The sequence below is a fragment of the Mesoplodon densirostris genome, chromosome 18 (assembly GCF_025265405.1).
Source record: "Mesoplodon densirostris isolate mMesDen1 chromosome 18, mMesDen1 primary haplotype, whole genome shotgun sequence".
NCBI lineage: Eukaryota > Metazoa > Chordata > Mammalia > Artiodactyla > Ziphiidae > Mesoplodon > Mesoplodon densirostris.
The window spans coordinates 8,550,908-8,567,597 of NC_082678.1; the positions used below are offsets into that span (position 1 = coordinate 8,550,908).

Here is a 16,690-nt window from a genome sequence, read left to right on the forward strand (position 1 = left end):
TCTATAGCAGAGTCAAGAGAGGAACAAAATAGAAGGCCTGGAGCACACCGCTGGCTAATTAACTAGTTAGAAGCAAAGGAGACAGATAAAAAAAGAAAATTATCTCAATTAAGGCAAGGGAATGTAAAAACAAAGACATAATGCTCTGCCCTGTTCTGGAAGCAAAAGAAACAAACAGGACAGAGTTCTGATGGTAAAAAGTCAAGGAATGTCCTACCTGGAGTGTCCATGATATTGAAGAGGTAGGATTTCCCTTTGGTATCTGGCAAGACTACGGTCACAGGAGTACTCTTGATGCCGACACCCCTCTGAAAGTCGCAGAGAGAAAGAGGGCGAGAGTGATCAAGGTTTCTTCCTATGCAGGAGGGATTCATTCTGCTCTTGGATCTTTCCAGTTGCTAGTAAATTACACTGATGTCTCTCCTTGTAATGGGTATGATTTTTATCTAGGTCTCTAACCACAATGACCTTAAAGATGAACAATCTTGATGTTAAAAAGCACCGGGGCGGCGGGGGCAGGGGGAGTTGGTTCAAATACAAAAAAGTAAAAATAAAAAAATGAGCAAGCCAGCAAAGCAGTATTAAACCTTAATAGAGAATCCAGAGTCCTAAAATCTTATCCTCCTCATACACTGTAAACAAAAATAATTAAGCACAGTACAAGTAAAAAGAAACAATCTGCAGCATTTTAGGTTTTCTTAAAAATATATTATAAAAGCTGTAACAGAAAATAAGTATTAAAACAACTCCAGTCAAACAGATACATAAATAAAAAAACAATAGCTAGTATCTGTTGAGTGCTTAACATATGCCAGCACCACTCAGAGTTCCTTTGGTTAATCACAGTACTTACACTCTTGTGCTTTCCATGTGGTCATTTGAGACAGAAATAAAGAAGAGGGGGAAACAAGGGATTAGAGGGGAGGGACAAAGCTCCAGATGGAAAGGAAGACCAACCAGTAGGAACGGGAAAGACAGAGATGTATGCTCACTCCTTTATACAGAAAGAGAAGCACAAAGACAGACGAACCCCTTCTCCAGGAGAAGCTACTCCCAGAAAGATCAACATATGGATGGAGTCATGTTACAGATTTTAAGGATGATGTCATTTAAAAAATCATGTTTAGCTTCTGCAGAACTTACAGCATAAATGTACACATCACCTCTTAGCATTTGCCCTACTAGGCTAAATTAAATCCAGCCAAGGATAGGAGGGTCCCCCCTTTTACCCTACAGTTTGCCTACCCAGCTCTCTTTCAAGTTATAGATCATAGGATGACCGAGAGAAGCAGGGAGATAAAGAGATGAGGGGTGGGAGTGAGGGTGGGGAGGCGTGTGGTATGGACCAAAATGTTACCGTGAAGCTCTTCTACATTCCCTACAAAACTACTACTGCTGGGCCTGCTGTGGACAACAATCAGACTTCCAAAGGCACACTTACCTCTTGCTCTGTGAAGAGGATGTCAGTGTAGCACAGCTTAAAACAAAAACAAAAACAAAAACAAAAACTGTAATTACCTCCTGAATTCAGACTCCTCTCCTACACAAACCATCAATCACTTTTCCTCACCACCTCCCAGCTCAAGGGTCTCTGCCTCAGGAGGAGAATAGATGGAAGAAAACAGGGTACCCCTACAGAAATTTCAGACAATGAGACCAGCACCCTCCCGGATGGAAAATGCTCCTGGGTGTGTGGTTTTTTGGGGAGTGGGGGAAGTCGCTAAAGACCAGGTATGACTGAAGAGCTAAATTATATCAAATGCACTGAATTTTTCACAGTGGTACAGGGAGACACATCCGGCCTTCATGGGACCCTGAAGGTCAGAACAGTCAATCTGGCCAAGATTGAACATTTATTGCACTGAGACTTGCAGCCCCACCTGGCCTCATTCACAGGCGCTTAAATTTATCACGAAAACAACAAGGTCCAATTGTATTATATTTATAAAGAGGCTATTAATACTATGGTAGGAAAGAATAGGCTATCGAAGTCAGGATATATCAGAACAGAGGAGGGATCCCAAGCACAGAACAGATCATCCAAAAATACTGCACACTAATATTTCTACGTTTCTGAGAAAGTTGAAATTATTTTAAGGCCTATTAATAGAAATTACAATTATAAAGCAGCACATTATATGCATCATTATTTACAGTGAGAGTGGGAAGGTGGAAGAAAGGGGAAGGACAGAGACACCCACCCCTGTATATTCCGAATGGTTCATCCTAAACCTTCAACAGAATTTCTACTCACATCTTGGTCGTAGCGCTTTCTGATTTCCGGGTGAGTCTGCTCTATTAAACAATCTACAAAACATGTCTGAAAGGGAAGAGAAAGTTGAACATGTCTGAAAAAGAAGAGAAAGTTAAGTTCTGCCAACCACAGAGAAAAATCTACTCTACCCTTCTCCCAGCTCCCACTACACCACATAATTTAGGGATAAAGAGAGGAAGAAGAGAGCAGCGAGGATTATGGGACAGCAAAGAATTAACAAGGAAGCCACAGGATTATTTTCAAATGAAAGATGAAATCTTTCTTAGACAAGCATCCCCCAGGAAATGAAAACTTATAAAATCAGAGTAAGGCTCAATTTCCCCTCTTCTGTCCAGATGTAGACACAAGGCTCAGGCATGCAAGTGGCTTAGCTTTCCATCTGCTGCTCAGGAAAAGCTAGAATTTCACAGCTCAGTTTCACAATAGGCATGGAGGCCCCCCAGAGTGAGGAGGTCCAGCCTTCTGGCCTCAGACCCCAACGTGTGGCTCTGAGGGCTGAAAAAACGAGCAGAAATGAAGAGCGACCCTGTTCCAAGTAGCCGAAAGCTCTCTCACCTTGCCATGGTGGAGATGACCACAAAGGGTCACATTTCTGATGAGCTCCGAGTTATCCATCAGATCTGCCAAGAAACTGAAAGGAGAAAGGAAAAGAGCAAAAGGGACTTTGCCATAAGTTTTCAAATGGGGGAGTGGTACAAAGGTGTTTTAGGTATTTTCGGCCAGGAACAACTTTCAGACCAACTGGAGAATGCTCAGAGGCAGAAGTGAGTTTCTACCTCTACACAGTTCTGTCTTTGGTTACGGAACAGACTTATTCATGAGGAGACTCGACCTGTGAAATGTCATGGAGATTTCAACAGTAAAATAATGAAATTTGAAAAGCAAGCAAGAAGAAAAAACCAAATACCAGCACACACATCCATGAGTACTGCTCAGTTCAAAACATTCAGGCTAGATGTTATACATTTATACCACTGATACCAAGGGGACTTCAAATCACTTTGGGAGCTTTGCTTCTGAAACTGCCGTTACCGCTGGATAACTAGGCTTTCAAGAAAACCTCATCTCATTAATGATGAGCAGAGGAGTTCCATCCTGATCAAAACCAACCCTGCCCTCCTTGCTTATCATCCGCATTACTTACGGTAAATAGCCTTCAGATGACTTTTGGCTCTTTGAAAAATCACGCCTGATTTCAAAGACTGGAGATTTTTTTTAAAATCATCACTGAGAACACAAAAGAATGTGACGCAAGTTCTGAAGAAAACTGAAGGGTTGTTTCAAAAATGTGTGAATGGAGGACTTCCTGGGGGCGCAGTGGTTAAGACTCCGCACTCCCAATGCAAGGGGCCCAGGTTCGATCCCTGCTCAGGGAACTAGATCCCACATGAGATTCACTTGCCACAACTAAGAAGCCCACCTGCCACAACTAAGGAGCCCGTGAGCTGCAACTAAGACCCAGTGCGACAAAATAAATAAATATATTTTTTTAAAAAAGTGTGAATGACGGCAGGGGAGCTGACCATGTCAGAAGGGACCTCACTCCTTCGGACATACAAGATGTCAACATGTTTTTTTTTAAAAAGTTTCATTATCTGATAATGGGCCACAAGCTCCTCAATATATGGGCCTTATAAGTGCATTTCATCAATGAAAATATTTTCAAAAACAGTTTTCAGTTTGAAGAGTCTAAATTATTCTACACATATCTACCTACCTGTGCCTCCTTTTCAAAATAAAGAGTTGCTATGTTCCCAAAACACTTAGCAACCATACCGTGTCAAAACAGGCTCTGGTGGCCCCAACACTGACAATTATAATACCCAGTTCTGTCTCAAAGGGTGGCTTCTAATACCCAACTAAAGGTTTGGAAGAAGAGAAAATGGCTGAGATCTGGATGAGAGCCAAGAAGAAAGTTAAGACTGAGCCTAAATATCTCAGCAACGATATAAGCTGAAGGAAAATTTTGGCAAATTGTAGGAAGAGATTTTTGCTTTCACAATAATTCACTGGTGCAGCACCATGGATGGACCTAGAGATTATTATCCTAAGTGAAGGAAGCCAGACAGAGGAAAACAAATATCATACGATATCACTTATATGTGGAATCTAAAAGAAAAAAAAAAGATACAAATGAGCTTATTTACAAAACAGAAATAGGCCCACAGACATAGATAACAAACTGACGGTTACCAAAGAGGAAAGGGGAGGGGAGGAGAGGGATAAATTAGGAGTTGGGGATTAAAATATACACACTACTATATATAAAACAGATAACCAACAAGGACCTACTGCATAGCACAGGGAACTATACTCAATATTTTGTAATAACATAAGGGAGAAGAATCTGAATCAGTGTGTTGTACAGCGGAAACTAACACAACATTGCAAATCAACTATACCTCAATTTTTAAAAATTAAATAAATAATAAAGAGCTCAGGGATATGCCCTTTTACCTACCAAAATAAATAAATACATAAATAAAGCTGAAATCTGTCAGACTAGATGTGGCAGCGGGCAGCGACAGAGCTGAACCTGGTCATAGAGAGAAGTCAGCAAAATGACTCAGGCACAAACAGATGCCACTGCTCTCACCACCACCACCCCAAAAATTCACTGGTTACTTCAACCACAAACCACCTCCTACCTCCATGAAAAAACTGAACCTACAATATTCATGCAGAGAGGCTGCAAGACCTTATAACTTACTCCATTTCATATACCGTGACAGGTAATGTCTGCTCCATCAGAGTGAATTTCTTGGTTTTCACCGGTTTAATAATGGGTTCTAGGAGGAAAAAAAAAGGAGTGATGTGCAGGTAGGCATAAAGCATAAAAATACAGAGCCCTACTCCATTAGACTGAGCTTTCAGAATGGATGATATATGACATCAATTTATGTTGTTCTCGAGGACCACTCAGGTTGAGAAAGTTCTGGGAACACTGTTTGGCATGAGACACTGAAAGATCTTGAATTGTGGACTGAGGTGTTTGGACTTCATTTTGTGGGAGGAAGGGAGAGGGACTGGATATAGGATGAGGTCAATGTCAGTTCAAAATCTCTCCTCGCATTTATAAAATGCAACTACTTCCCAGAAGATCAATGAAAATTATTAAGGAAGTGGAAAATAAGCATTGTGGGGACTAGTTAAAGAAACTGGTATTATTTGGATGGAAAAACATATCAGGGGCTTCCCTGGTGGCGCAGTGGTTGAGAATCTGCCTGCCAATGCACGGGACACGGGTTCGAGCCCTGGTCTGGGAAGATCCCACGTGCCGCGGAGCAACTAGGCCCCGTGAGCCGCAATAACTGAGCCTGCGCGTCTGGAGCCTGTGCTCCGCAACAAGAGAGGCCCACGCACAAACGATGAAAAGTGGCCCCCACTTGCCACAACTAGAGAAAGCCCTCGCACAGAAACAAAGACCCAACACAGCCATAAATAAATAAATAAATAAATGAAATTTTTAAAAAATCAGACCAGAGGGAGAACTTAAAAACTGTCTTCAAGAACCCAAACAAATATTAGATAAAGAAAGAAGTAACACTTATTTGCTTGGTAACAAGCTGTTTTGTTGAATATCAAAACAGGGTTAACTGAATCTCAATCCAGAAATACCACCTGAAAGAAAAACTAGTCAGTTCATTCACTGACCTTTCAAGACTGCTGATGGCTATCAAATGAAGTTTTCTAGTTTCGATTTCACCGCTCACAGCCCAGTGCCTCCAGACTCACCTGTGAGAGGCTGGGTGTCCTCCTCCTGAACTATGGTCTCCACTTCAGGACCATACACCTCCTCAGCTGTGGGGTAGTACTTCTTGTCCTCATGCAGCACCACCTCCATCCCAGGGTGGTCTTCATCATGATCTCCCAGCTCGTCGTCGTCGTCATCATCATCAACCTAAAAGCAACAGACAGAAGGAGGTTGGAAGAGGCATGCACTTGTCCTGCTCAGTGACTCACTACACTACACGAGTTAAGAGCAATGACTTCACACGCCTGACAGCTTCTTATTTTGAATTCTGTGCTACAGTCAGTGGCGCAGGTTCTACTCTTGCGTGATCCTTCACAAAGAGAAGACTGTAAGCCATGGGTGTGGACGGCTCTCCTGATTCAAATGGACCCTTTCTTAAATGCAGGCCATTGGTCACAAATGGATCAAGCTTGGAGGCACTTTTCTGGATATTGCCCTATGCCTCACATATTAGCAATCCCATAGGATGGGAGTTCTCTGAGCACTATTCATCTCTGCGTCCTCGGAACACAGCACGGTGCCTGGCACATAGCAGACCATGTTAAATGAATGAACTCTCTCTACGTATTCCTGTCCCTGTTGAATACTTCCAATAACAACAGTACTCACTCACAAGACAGCCCAGTTCCCTGTTGGAAAGTGAGTCTTCGTAAATCACATCGAACTCACCTCCTTATAAATTAAAACCCACAGTCACAAGCAACACTGAACAAAGCTATGCCCTCTTCTCCTAAAAAGTCTTTCAAATGATTAAAAGTGGCTACTACATAACCCTTTATGTTCCAAAACACCCTGGTTAATTCATTCGCTCAACAAATATCTACTGAGCACTTACTATGTGCCAGGCACTGTTCTAGGTATTGGTAATATAGCAATGCAAAAAAGAGAGGTGATGGATGACATTTGAGCAAAAATCTGAGGGAAGAGAGAGTAAGTTCTACAAGTAAGTGGGGAAGAGCATTCTAGTTGGCTGAAACGGCAAATGCAAAGGCTCTGAGTCAAGGGTATGCTGGCAACTTTGAGGATCAGCAAGGAAGCCAGTTCAGTAAATAATGGGGAGAACAGTATACGCTGAAATCACATAGGAGGTGATCATATAGGATCTTCTGGATCATTCTAAGTAATCTAACTTTACTCTATGACAGTGCTTCTCAGCCAAAGACAATTCTGTCTCCCAGGGAACATTTGGCAATGTCTGAAGATGTTTCTGGTTGTCACAGCTGGGTATGTGTGTGGGGGACCTAGTGAGTAGAAGCCAGGGATGCTGCTAAACATCCTACAAAGCGCAGGACAGCCCCTGCAACGAAGAATTATCTGGCCCCAAACGTCAGTGGTACTGAGGCTAAGAAGTTCTGTTCTAGCAGTTCTGAGCAGAGGAGTAATATGATCAGGCTTTTGTTTTAAAAGACTCACTCTGGTTCCCATACTGACATATACTAAAAGGAGAGAGATTAGTTGGAAGGCTACTGCAGTGATACAGGAGAGAGATGGCAGTGATTGTGGCTTATACCCAGAGGAGTAGCTGTGAAGGTGGAAGGAGAGGTTGGATTCTGCATATGTTTTATAAATAGAGTAAAAAATGTATTCTAGTGAATTCAGAGTAGGAGTGAAAAAAAAGAGACAAGGTTTTTGACCTGAGCAACCGGGGAATGGCCCTGTCTTTACTAGATGAGGAAGACTGTAAGAGGAGGTTGGAGGCAGAGGCAGGGGACAGGGGATGGGGAAGCTCTGTGTTTAGGCCTTAGATATGCTAAGTTTGAGATGCCACATTAGACATCAAGTAGAGATGCCAAGTAGAAAGCTAGACATACAAACCTGAGGTTCAAGAGAAAGGTCCAGGTTGGAGATATAAATTTGAGAGTCCTCAGGGAATAGAAGGGATTTGATATACTGGATAAGATGACCAGGGGAGTGAGTGCAGATAGAAAACAGGTATTAGGAATGGAGCCTTGGGGCCCATTGACAGTTAAGAGGTCAGGGAGATGAGGAGGAACCAGCGGCAAAGACTGAGAAGGACCGGCCAGAGAAGAGAAGGAAAACCAGGGGATTCCCTGGAAGCCAAGGGAAGAGAGTTTTTTTAAGGAGGGAGAGATCAGCTGGGCCAGATGCTGCAGACAGGTCGAGCAGGATGAGCCCTGCGTCTGCGGCAGAGGTCACTGATGACCCTGACAAGAGCAGTCTGTGTGGAATGCGGGAGGCAAAACAACAAAACTTTGATTCAGAGAAAATGGGAGGAGAGGATTTGGAGACAGCAAGTAACAACTCTTTTGTGATGTGCCGCATTGGGAAACAGGGAAATGGGAGGTAACGGAAGGGGGCTATAAGGTCGTGAAAGGACTTTATGATGAAACAACAGCGTATCTGTATGCTGATGGAGATGATCTAGTAGAGAGGGAAAACTAATGACATGGGAGAGAGAGGAGAATTGCTGGGGTGAACATCTTGAGTAAATGAGAAGGGATGATGGAAAAATCAAAAACACTAGTTCAAAAAGACACATGCACCCCCAGGTTCACAGCAGCACTATTTACAACAGCCAAGACATGGAAACAACCCAAGTGCCCATCAACAGATGATGACTGATTTAAGAAGACGTGGTACATGTATACAGTGGAATATTACTCAGCCATAAAAAAGAATGAAATATTGCCATTTGCAGCAACGTTGATGGACCTAGAGAATATCATACTAAGTGAAGCCAGACAAAGACAAATATTATATGATATTACTTATATGTGGAATCTAAAACACAACACAAATGAATCTATATACAAAACAGAAACAGACTCACAGACACAGAAAACACATTTATGGTTACTACTTTATTGCTTTCTTAAAAGAGATGAAAAAAGTATATATTTGTTTTACCTCATCAAGATCTTTGGTCTCTCTGCCCAATTCATCATCATCTTCATCAGAATCAAGCTCTGGTCCAATATAATTCCCAAACTCATCATACAAGTCAGTATCCATGATGCTAAAATTCAAGGAGAAGAGTTAGATGCTGGCAAGGTAATCAAGGCCTCCGCCCTAGCCTGTGGTTGACCATATCCCTCACACAGTCTCCTCTCCAGTTACATCAACCCACTGACTGCTCCTCCAAAGCCCTGTACCTTCCCCTCCTGTCTGTTCCACTCCTGTTTCTGTTTACATATACTTCACCCACTTCTGTTTTCTAATACTAAACAAATTTTAATTTTAAAATAATTAAATACCAGAAAGTTGCAAAAATAGTACACATAACTTTCTTTCTCCTAAATTATTTGCAAATAAGCTGCTGACACAGTGTCTCATCGCCTCCTCATACTTTTGTGCAGCAGCTGGTAAACTATAGCCTGTGGCCACATCTGGCCTGCCAACTGTTTTCATACAGCCCTGAAGTTAAGATGTTTCTTATTATTTTTAAATAGTTGAAAAAAATCAAAATAATAATATTTCATGACACATGAAAATTAGTTATATGAAATTCAAATTTCAGCGTCTATAAAAACAGCTTTATTGGAACACAGCCATGCTCATTCTTTTATATTGTCTGTGGCTGCTTTCACACTGTAACAGCAGAGCAGAATAGCTGACACTGAGACCATATGGCCCACAAAGTCTAAAATATTTACTATCTAGCCCTTGACAGACAAAGTTTGCCAACCCCTGCTTTTAGTGCATGTGATTCCTACAAACGAGGACATTCTCCTACATAACCACAATACAACCATCAAAATCAGAAAACATTGACATATTACTACCACCCAGCCCACAGGCCCCCATTCAAGTTTCACAGACTGTTCCAATAATCTCCTGCACAGAAAAGGAGCCAATCCAGGATTCCATGTTTGCGTTTAGCTGTCATGTCTTTAGTCTCTTTCAATCTGGAACAGTTCCTTGGTCTTTCCTTTGACTTCTATGACTTGACACTTTTGAAGATTATAGGCTAGTGAGTTTGTAGAATGTCCCTTAATTTAAGTTTGCCAATGTTTCCTCATGATTAGATTCAGGTTATGCATTTTTTGGCAAGAATATCACAGAAGTGATGCTGTGCTCTTTTCGGTGCATCTTCTAACAAGTGGCATATGATTTTAATTTGTTCCATCAGTGGTGATGTTAACTTCACCACTGATTATGGTGGTGCCTACCAGGCCTTTCCATTGTAAAGTTACATGCTTTCTCTTTGTAATTAATAAGTATTTTGTGGGTTGTCTCCACTTCAATTACAGAAATTCTACTCAAGGTAACAGGTCAAATACCCCCTCCTTCAAGCCTTCCTATAGCCTCAATTTCTCACTCTCCTATACTGCTGTAGCCTTTCGTGTCTTTATCAGCATTTAATTCTGTCATGAATGGTAGTTAACTGTACTAATTACCCTCACCAACACCTCTACAGCTTACAGTAATAGGCAACAGACCAGAGTGTGGGTTAATGGTCAGGGCTCTGGAATTGGAAGACCTAGATTTGAATCCCAACTTTGTCATTTAATAACTATGTCATTTCAGGTTATTTCACCTCTCCAAGCTTGTTTCTTTAATTGGAAAATAAAGTGATTAATCCCCATTGCATAAAGGGTTATGAGAATTAAGCAAAATAGTCTGTGTAAACAAGTTATTACAGTTCCAGGCTCAATAAATGTTAGCTAGCATTATTTTTTGGCCATTCTTGAATACAGGAACCCTGCGTTCCTTGTGCCCACCTGCCAATGACCAAGACAGCGCTTCACCTAAGTAGAAACTGGATAAATGTTAACTGAACAGAATGTTTAATTTTGAAATACTGATACTTCTTTCATGAGGCTAATCCCGCCACCTCCCTCAATGCCCCTGTTGAGGGCTGACTGTGGATAAAATAGAGAATTAAGAGTTCCAAGCACTAATAATTAAATGTAAATTATTATGGAAACTTTCATATGCATAGAGATTCTTTTTACTTCCAAAGAGCTACCACATCTGTGCACATTTCATTCTCCCAAGACACCCATGAAATGACTGCAGAAATTTTTACAGAAGGCTGTCCATGGAACAACCTATCTCATTTCTGCTTCAGGGCCACTGCACTTACTATTCTCTTCCAAAATGCTCTCCCCTTGCGCATGTATATCTTGTTCCTTCATCTCACCCAGGTGTCTACTATATAAAATGTTACCTTCTCTGAGAAGCCTTCCCTTGTCACTCTAAAAAAAGCTCCACCTATACACACATTCTCCAACCCCCACTTTCATTGTTTTATTATTTTTATTAACATTTATCATTAGCTGACACGTATCTATTCGTGTATTTACTGTCATCTCTCCAACTACAGTTGAAGCAAGGACTGTTTTTTTTCACTTAGAACGGTGCCTGGCACAAAATAGAACCTCAATCAGTATTTGCTGAATGACTAAATGAGTGACTCCAACAAGGCACACAGAAGATAGCTGATTGCCCACAGTTGCAAAAATCAGTGAATTTCGGTACCAAACTTCACCGCAGCTTCCCGCTACAACGCAGGCTCTCCAAGGAATACAGAATAAGGACGGAGAGAGCTTGGCAGAGAAAGGGTGAAGGCCGCACAGCTGGAACAGGGAGTGAGACAGTGCAAGAACGACCCCTGCCCCGGGAAAGGGTTTTAAAGATGGACGACATTAGGGAACCCCGGAATCGGGGTGGGGGAGGGAGGGCTTTCATTCCCTTTCCCGCCTCAATTAACCCATGTGTAAAGTGAAAGTAGAAGATAGCATATAACGTCTCCTCCACATCTGCCATTATTTAATTTCCCATCCCACAGTAGCAACCTTCCCATGCCGTGGACCCGTGTCAACTCACCTCCCGCTGCTCAGCCAAACACTCCGAGTAGGCCGCCAGAGACCGCGCTTCCGTCCAACGCCGCCGCGCCGCCTGCGCCTGCTGTTCGGAAGGACCCCGCACACGCCGGAGGACAGCCCTTTGCCTGTGGACCAGCTCGGAAGAATGCCGGCCGCGGACACAGGAACCTGCGAGGCGGAGTTGTGGGTCCCCAAACCAAGGCGTGGGTTGCTCCAAAGAAAGCAAGGCCCGAGGAGGCGAGAATCTGATCAGGCGCCTCGGGGCAACCCTGAAGGGGTCCTTCGGGGCGGTCACGTGGGCAGGCTGGTGGAGCAGTTGCTGGGCAACCACAGCTGCTGGGCGTGGTCTACGCTGAGCAGACTTGGTCTGGCGGTAACTGGGGATCCCCAAAGAAAGGAAACCAGGGCCCTGGCTGCTGGGGTGAAGGTCAGGGGGCAGGAGGATTAGGTGTTCTATTTATTCAGTGGCTGGCAAGGGCTCAGAACTAGACAGGAGCCAGGACACCTGAGTTCAGTTCCTGGCTAACCCAGCCTCCTTCTTGGTCTTCAAGCTTACCCATGTTGGGGTGGAGGGGGAGGGCACGGGGTTGCTTGTAGACCTCAAGCTTCCCTGCCCTAGGGCTGTTGATGATGACTTCACCACGTAATCTAGCTTAGTGCATTAGGAGTCTGATGTTCAAAGGGGTCTCACAGCAAGGAAATGCTAGAGCCAAGACTAGAACCCATACAGGTGATCTCCGTGTAGAACAGGTCAATCAGCCTCAGATATGCGGAGGCTGCAGAACTACAGTGGCAGCGCTGAAGAGGTTGCCCAAGAACCTAGGAATCTGTGCTCCAGCCCTGGCTGGAAACGGGGATCATTGAGCCCCTTCTTCTGCCACCTCTACTTGATTTCCTGCTCAGTCACTGCGTCTGGTTTGGGTGGAAAGTATCATTCCTCGTTAAAGACATTTAACAATGAGTGGTATTTTATCCCAGGGCTCAAGAGTAGGTTACAATAGTTCTGCTGTTGTGTGAGGGCCTCTATCACAACTCGCTATAGAGTGAGTCCATGTAGAAATGTGAAGGGACTGAATTCTGAAATCCATATGCTTCCTCAGCCAAAGCACCAATACTAAAATATTTTTAGAGGCAGAATAAAAAAGAATGAAAAATTGCCGTTTAAAACAACATGGGGGGCTTCCCTGGTGGCGCAGTGGTTGAGAGTCCACCTGCCGATGCAGGGGACGCGGATTCGTGCGCTGGTCCGGGAAGATCCCACATGCCGCGCGGAGCGGCTAGACCCGTGAGCCATGGCCGCTGAGCCTGCGCGTCTGGAGCCTGTGCTCCGCAACGGGAGAGGCCACAACAGTGAGAGGCCCGCGTACCGCAAAAATAAATAAATAAAATAAAATAAAATAAAATAAAATAAAATAAAATAAAACAACATGGCTGGACCTAGAGGGTGTTATGCTAAGGTATTATACAGCATTACAGGGTATTATAAGTCAGACAGAGAAAGACAAATGCTGTATGATTTCACTTATATGTGGAATCTAAAACACAAATGAACAAACAAAACAGAACAAACTGGTGGTTGCCAGAGGGGAAGGGGGTGCTGGGGTGGATGAACTAGGTTAAGAAGCACAAACTTCCAGGTATAATATATATGTTATTAGAACGTAATATACAGAATAGGGAATATAGTCAATAGTATTGTAATAAACTTAAATGATGACAGATGGTAACAAGACTTATTGTGGTGATCATCTTGTAATGTATATAAATGTCGAATCACTATGTTGTACACCTGAAGCTAATATAACATTGTATGTCAATTATACTTCAATTAAAAAAATATTTTCAGAAGCAGAGAGCAAAATTAAGAGAAGGCACTAAACTGAAAGTCAAGACTATTTTCAGTGGCAAAAAATCTTAAGCAAGACCTCACTGTGCAGCTCAGCTTCCCTCTGTAAAATAGAGAACTAGATTTTTATAACACCTCCCTCAAGATAAGTGACTAGATATCCAGAGTGCTTTGGAGTCATTTTGTGGGCTGGCAAAGAATCCAGATGCAACCCCCCATCCCTGATATTCACCCTCTGCTGACGTTCATTCCCTTTGCCTTCCCAGGCACAGGCCATGAAAAGGAATGACATCATTGACTTCAAGGCTCTGGAGAAAGAGCTGCAGGCTGCACTAACTGCTGATGAGAAGTACAAACGGGAAAATGCTGCCAAGTTACGGGCCGTGGAACAGAGGGTGGCTTCCTATGAGGAGTTCAGGTCGGCTTACTGCCATTTTTCTCAGGCTCTCCTGTTATGGTTTACTATAGTGGATAAGAGCGTGCACTTGGAGTCAGACAATTCTGGGCTCAATCTTGACCGTACCTTCTGCTACCTGTGTGAGCTTGTGCACGTTATTTAACCTATCTGAGCCTCTGTTCCTCATCTGTAAGAGACAGTAACCACTGTCATGATTAAATGTTATTGCACATAAGATTCTGAGCACAATATCTGGCACATGTAAAGTGCTCAAAAGTTGTCAGCCATTGTTGCTGCTGTTGTTATTATCACTGTCATATTGGCCTGCCAACAGGTTCAGCCGGTATCACGCAAAGTCCAGCCACCTCACACCTACAGATGGCATTAGGTCCATCCCCTAATCTCTGTCCTTTGCCTGTAGGGGTATTGTCCTTGCATCACATCTGAAGCCACTGGAGCAGAAGGACAAGATAGGAGGAAAGAGGACTGTGCCCTGGAACTGTCACACTATTCAGGGAAGGCCCTCCCAGGATGAAACCACTGAAATCTCCCCGGTAAGTGAGGCCCAGCGGGATTCTCTGCCTTAAACTTCCAACCTTGTTTTCTTATAACATATATGTTTTCCTTATTTCTCATGTAAAGCCAACAGAGGCAGGTTTCTGCCTCCAATCCCAGAAAGAAAAGCAACCAACGGGTGGTGAGGCCTAAACCAACCAGAATAAGTCAGAAAGGGGGGCTCAGCAGGCCCCTGTCAGTCAGTCCTTGGTTCCCGTTCCCAGGTCAGATTTGGGTTACTCTACCTCGAGTTATATGGTATAGAGCCTATGAGCCTCTGGCAGTGTTGGGAAGGAGATTCAGCCTGTCATGCCCTTTTTTTTTTTTTTTTTTTTTTTTTTTTGCGGTATGTGGGCCTCTCACTGTTGTGGCCTCTCCCGTTGCGGAGCACAGGCTCCGGATGCGCAGGCCCAGCGGCCATGGCTCACGGGCCCAGCCGCTCCGCGGCATGTGGGATCTTCCCGGACCGGGGCACGAACCCGTGTCCCCTGCATCGGCAGGTGGACTCTCAACCACTGCGCCACCAGGGAAGCCCCAGCCTGTCATAGCCTTAATACTCATCTTGAGTTCCTTTCTCTCCTCCAGAGGTTTCCAATTACCCCCTCTCCTGCCCCGCCCAGAGTAAACTCTGAGTTAGTCTTGCAGAGAAGGGCTATGTCCACATTCATCAGTAGGAAAAACCTGGTACAACTGAGAGTCTCAGATCACAGCCTGGGTTCCTTGGGACCCTCCCTCCCCATCCCATCCCTTGTTCTCTCATCTGAAAATGAGGCCCACAGGGACCGCAGCCTTGCCAGTGCTCAGAGTGTGATACTAGAGCTCAGATGAAAATCCACAGGCTCCCCTCACTCTCACTGTCACAGAGCAGCTGGAGGAGCTCTGTACTCTCTTTCCTTCCTTTGCAATCCAGGAGAAAACGCTCCTCCAGCCCGAGACCTCGGCTGAGTTCTACCGTGATTGGCGGCGATACTTGCGGAGTGGGCCAGAGCGCTACGAGGCCCTGCTGCAGCTCGGGGGCCCAAAGCTGGGCCGCCTCTTCCAGATGGATGTGGGGTTTGGACTTCTAGGGGAGATGCTGATGGCACTGGCTGATCACGTGAGGCCAGCTGACTGGTGGGTGGTGCTGGGGATCCTGCGCAGCCTGGCCAGCACTGGCCGCTTCACCCTGAACCTGAGCCTGATGAGCCATGCGGAGAGAGAGAGCTGCAGATCCTTGTTTCAGAAGCTGCAGGCCATGGGCACCCCCAGCCTGGAGGGGCGGGGTCTGGGGGAGCAGCCTAGTGGGCTTCAGGAGAAGGAGAGTCTGCAAGAGCTGCTAAGGCTGTACCATGTGGACTGATGGGACCAGTTACCTTCAGAGGCCCCCAGTGGTCACTGGAGGCATTTTTTCGTTGTCTCGAGGGCTCTGCAAGACTGTAGTGAGAAGCCCACACCTAAGTCCCTTCTGGTCTTGGAATTTTCACAACAAAAGCAGTAACTGAATTTTCCCTTTTCCTCCAGCCTTTTGGGGGCTCCATATTCTGAACTGTGTAGATCCACCGGATGGTCAAGGGCCCAAGAAGTTGAAAGACTTGTGCTTCCCACCTTTAGAGTCTGCCTGTCTGCTAGCCCATGGCCCTGAGAGATGGGTGAGCACCCAACCAAATACTGGTACCACCAGTTATAGCCTCCACTCAAAAAAAAGAAAAAGCAAAATTGTTAATCTTCCATGATAAATTAATATTGATCTCCATAGCTCTTAACAAGAGTATTTGTAACTGGAAATCAACAGAATGGACATTTAATCAATAAATGATCAAATGCTACCTCATTTGAGGTTCATTACTTTTCTCCAGGGGCTGAGTTCCCTTGCAGGTTGGGCCTGGGAAAGCCCCAAGCCATCAGCTCAGGCCTGGCCAGCCTCCCAGGCATCTTTAGATGACCAGATGTGCAGGTAGGAGGGTTGCCTTCAACTCCTGGATTAACCAAAGGGAGGACCTTTCCACCAGGCAGGCAGGGCAGGGCCTGGAACAGAGAGGCAGAGATTTCCCTGTCCTGGTACCTGGGCCCTTGCTTCTCATTCTGGCTTCCCCTG

At 44.4% G+C, this 16,690-nt stretch overlaps 2 protein-coding genes across 2 annotated transcripts in view; one reads left to right on the plus strand and one right to left on the minus strand.

Annotated features, from left to right (window-relative positions):
- The window catches only part of EFTUD2 (elongation factor Tu GTP binding domain containing 2), a 32,727-nt gene extending 20,801 nt beyond the window's left edge, over positions 1–11,926 (minus strand). The window contains exons 1-8 of the mRNA XM_060081804.1: positions 11,820–11,926; positions 8,898–9,006; positions 6,011–6,176; positions 4,986–5,064; positions 2,831–2,906; positions 2,255–2,320; positions 1,442–1,477; positions 218–308 (exon numbers count right to left, since the gene is read on the minus strand). Of these exons, the coding sequence (XP_059937787.1) occupies positions 218–308; positions 1,442–1,477; positions 2,255–2,320; positions 2,831–2,906; positions 4,986–5,064; positions 6,011–6,176; positions 8,898–9,002 (619 nt within the window). The 5' untranslated portion in view covers positions 9,003–9,006; positions 11,820–11,926. The remainder of the gene's footprint in view (positions 1–217; positions 309–1,441; positions 1,478–2,254; positions 2,321–2,830; positions 2,907–4,985; positions 5,065–6,010; positions 6,177–8,897; positions 9,007–11,819) is intronic.
- A 243-nt stretch (positions 11,927–12,169) lies between these two features.
- CCDC103 (coiled-coil domain containing 103) lies at positions 12,170–16,342 on the plus strand. Its single transcript, XM_060082217.1, has 4 exons — positions 12,170–12,245; positions 13,931–14,082; positions 14,483–14,615; positions 15,527–16,342. The coding sequence occupies exons 2-4, from the start codon at positions 13,940–13,942 to the stop codon at positions 15,953–15,955; spliced, it is 705 nt and encodes a 234-aa protein (XP_059938200.1). The 5' UTR covers positions 12,170–12,245; positions 13,931–13,939; the 3' UTR covers positions 15,956–16,342.
- Positions 16,343–16,690: the final 348 nt, after the last annotated feature.

Excerpts from the sequence above, each read along its gene's own strand:
- CCDC103 (XM_060082217.1), top strand. The coding sequence starts at position 13,940 with ATGAAAAGGAATGACATCATTGACTTCAAGGCTCTGGAGAAAGAGCTG. Across the intron at positions 14,083-14,482 it reads GCTTCCTATGAGGAGTTCAG|GGGTATTGTCCTTGCATCAC; the intron begins GTCGGCTTACTG and ends CTTTGCCTGTAG. Across the intron at positions 14,616-15,526 it reads AAACCACTGAAATCTCCCCG|GAGAAAACGCTCCTCCAGCC; the intron begins GTAAGTGAGGCC and ends TTTGCAATCCAG.